At 49.7% G+C, this 3,490-nt stretch overlaps 1 protein-coding gene across 1 annotated transcript; it reads right to left on the bottom strand.

Moving 5' to 3' along the window:
• Nucleotides 1-2,044: 2,044 nt before the first annotated feature.
• Nucleotides 2,045-3,007, bottom strand: OR5C1 (olfactory receptor family 5 subfamily C member 1). Its single transcript, XM_004048570.5, has one exon. The coding sequence runs from the start codon at nucleotides 3,005-3,007 to the stop codon at nucleotides 2,045-2,047; it is 963 nt and encodes a 320-aa protein (XP_004048618.5).
• Nucleotides 3,008-3,490: the final 483 nt, after the last annotated feature.

Raw genomic sequence — 3,490 nt, 5'->3', positions numbered from 1 at the left:
CAGGCATGCACCACCATGCCTGGCTAATTTTTTTCGTATTTTTAGTAGAGACAGGGTTTCACCATGTTGCTCAGTCTGGTCTTGAACTCCTGACCTCAGACGATCTGCCTGCCTCGGCCTCCCAAAGTGTTGGGATTACAGGCGTGAGCCACAGCACCTGGCCCAAACCCTTAAATTTATCCCAAATATACTACTAATAACAACGAGCCCAAATTATAAAATTTACATAATTGTAATTCAATCATAAATTTGCCTGATCATTTCTTAATTCTCCCTAACCCTAATCCTAACCTACCGTAACTGAACCCCATCCTTAGCCATAGCCTGAGACCTAATCTTAACCCGATTCTAACTATTCAATCCTAATCCTTTCCTAGCCTCTATCATAAGCCTGAACTAGTCTAACCCTGGCCAAATTCAAATCCAGCTGTTGGGAGTTTAAAAGTGACTTGTGCATGTTCTAGCTATTAAGCCATTTTCCTGAGACGCGGAATACATGGGCCATAGGGGACAGATGTTTCCCTCTTCAGATTCCGTCCCATTCTTTAGTCTAAGTGGATCCTGAAGATGTTCTCCTGGGCTGAAGAGGGAGGCGCAGACACACTGGCCATGAAGAAGCTTAAAAGGTCAAGAATCTAGGAACACTTGGAACTAACATAGCTCTCACTTGGTGCTTCTGGGGATTAGCCTCTTATAAGTACAGGTGGCAAATAAGCCTGTATTCCTTTACCTGGTAACATCTAGGAACTTTTATATTACTACTATTTTGAGATAGGGTCTTGCTCTGTTACCCAGGCTGGAGTGCAGTGGCACAATCACAGCTCAACATCAGCCTCGACCTCCTGGGCTCAAGTGATTCTCCTGCTGCAGCCTCCCGAGTAGCTGGGACTACAGGCGTGAACCACCACGCCTGGCTAATTTATTATTATTATTATTATTATTATTATTATTATTATTATTTTGAGATGGAGTCTTGCTCTGTAGCCCAGGCTGGAGTGCAGTGGTGCGATCTCGGCTCACTGCAAGCTCTGCCTCCTGGGTTCACACCATTCTCCTGCCTCAGCCTCCTGAGTAGCTGGGACTACAGGTGCCCGCCACCGCGCCCAGCTAATTCTTTTTTTTTTTTTTTTTTTTTTTTGTATTTTTAGTAGAGACGGGGTTTCACCTTGTTAGCCAGGATGGTCTCGATCTCCTGACCTCGTGATCCACCTGCCTTGGCCTTCCAAAGTGCTGAGATTACAGGTATTATTATTATTTTTAACTTTTAAGTTCAGGGGTAGTACATGTGCAGGATGTGCAGGTTTGTTACACAGGTAAATGTGTGTCATGGGGGTTGGTTGCACATATTATTTTATTACCCAGATATTAAGCCTAATATCCATTAGTTTTTTTTTTTTTTGCTTCTCTCTCTCCTCCTATCCTCCACCCTCCGATAAGCCCCAGTGTGTGTTATTCCCCTCTATATGTCCGCGTGTTCTCATTGTTTAGCTCCCACTTATAAGTGAGAACATGCGGTGTTTGGTTTTCTGATCCTGTGTTAGTTTGCTGAGGAAAATGGTCTCCAGATCCATCTATGTCCCTGCAAAGGATATCATCTCTTTCTTTTTTATGACTGCAAAGTATGCCATCATGCCCAGCTTATTTTTAACAATTTTTTTTGTAGAGATGGAGGGGGGTGGTCTCCCTGTGTTGCCCAGGCTGGTCTTGAACTCCTGCCTTGGCCTCCCAAAGTGCTGGGGTTACAGGCATGAGCCACTGCACCCAGCTGAACGTTTATGTTTTGAATGTTGAAGAACCTGAGGCAGTGCAACAGAAACATTAGCCTGGTCTAGCGTCTGGCTCTAGGTCTAGCCCTAGATGAACCCCAAATCTTTTTCTCCCTGCTATAAGCTTTCATTTCCCTCTTTACTGTCCCTTAAACAATGACTTGAGACATCCAAGCCAGAGGAACATCCCATCTTTACCGACAGTGACAGGGGCCAGAAAGAGGCCCCGACCTTCCTCATCCCCTCATAGTCAGACCTACCCAGCCTCCCTGGACCAATCACTGGGACCCCTGCCCTGGACAGTGGAATCGGCTCCAGGCCCGCCTGAGGGCCTCCTTGACCTCCTTATTGCGGAGGCTGTAGATGAGTGGTTTGAGAGCCGGGATGACCAGGGTATAGAACACAGAGGCCATCTTGTCAGTGTCCAGGGCATAGCTGGAGCTGGGGCGCAGGTACATGGAAATGAGTGTCCCGTACATCATGGCCACGGCTGTGAGGTGGGAATCACAGGTGGAGGCTGCTCGCCGACTGCCCTCGACCGAGCTCATGCGGATCACAGCCCCAGCGATGAAGCCATAAGACACCGTGATAGCTAACACCGTGGCTGTCTGGATGAAGCCACAGATGGCGAAGAGAAGGAGTTCATTGAGACTGGTGTCACTGCACGAGATGGCCAGCAGTGGAGGGATATCGCAGAAGAAGCTATTGATCTTCCGGGAGCGGCAGAAGCTCAGGCGGAAGGTGAGGGTTGTGTGAACAAAGGCGCTCACTGCCCCACCCAGGCCTGATGCTCCCAGCAAGGCCAGGCATAGACGCTGCGACATAGCTGTTGTATAGAGAAGTGGGTTTCTGATGGCCACGTAGCGGTCATAGGCCATGGCTGCCAGCAAGCAACACTCAGTATCAGCCAGACCTGCAAAGACAAACATCTGGAGGGCACAGGCTGTGTAAGGGATGGTGGCTTGGGGCAGCAGCAGGTCCACTGGCATCTTGGGGCCGATGGCGGAGGAATAGCAGGCATCCAGCAGGGAGAGGTTGGCCAGGAAGAAGTACATAGGTGTGTGGAGCTGGGCATCCATGCGGATCGGCAGCGCCATGCCCATGTTTCCCAGCAGGCTCACCAGGTAGACAGGCAGGCAGGTCAGGAAGAGGGCCACACGCAGGTCCCAGCGATTTGTGATGCCCAGGAGGACGAATTCAGCAGGGGCAACCGCGGCCCGGGTGAGGTTCTCTGAGTTCATCCTACTGGACAGAGACTGAGAAGAGGCAAAGCAGGAGGGAGATAAGAGAAATGGCAAGGCCATGGCCAGGGAGAAGAAAGCATCCTGTACTGGGAGTTAGGTAGGCTTGGGTTTCAGCCCACCTGTGCAACAAAATTGCTGTGACCATGGGCAAGCCAGGTAACCTCTCAAAACTTGTTTCTAACTCTTAGAAGTCATTGCAGAAGCCTTTTTTTGTTTTTGAGACGGAGTTTTGCTCTTGTTACCCAGGCTGGCGTGCAAAGGTGCAATCTCAGCTCACCACAACCTCCGCCTTCTGGGTTCAAGCGATTCTCCTGCCTCAGCCTCCCAAGTAGCTGGGATTACAAGCATGTGCCACCGTGCCTGGCTAATTTTGTATTTTTAGTAGAGATGGAGTTTCTCCATGTTGGTCAGGCTGGTCTCGAACTCCCAACTTCAGGTGATCCGCCCACCTCAGCCTCCCGAAGTGCTGGGATTACAGGC

The sequence above is a fragment of the Gorilla gorilla genome, chromosome 13 (genome assembly GCF_029281585.2).
Source record: "Gorilla gorilla gorilla isolate KB3781 chromosome 13, NHGRI_mGorGor1-v2.1_pri, whole genome shotgun sequence".
Classification (NCBI taxonomy): Eukaryota; Metazoa; Chordata; class Mammalia; order Primates; family Hominidae; genus Gorilla; species Gorilla gorilla.
This window is presented reverse-complemented; position numbering and strand designations above follow the sequence as displayed.

Bases quoted from the DNA above. Each gene is read 5' to 3' on its own strand.
- OR5C1 (XM_004048570.5), bottom strand. From the start codon at position 3,007: ATGAACTCAGAGAACCTCACCCGGGCCGCGGTTGCCCCTGCTGAATTC.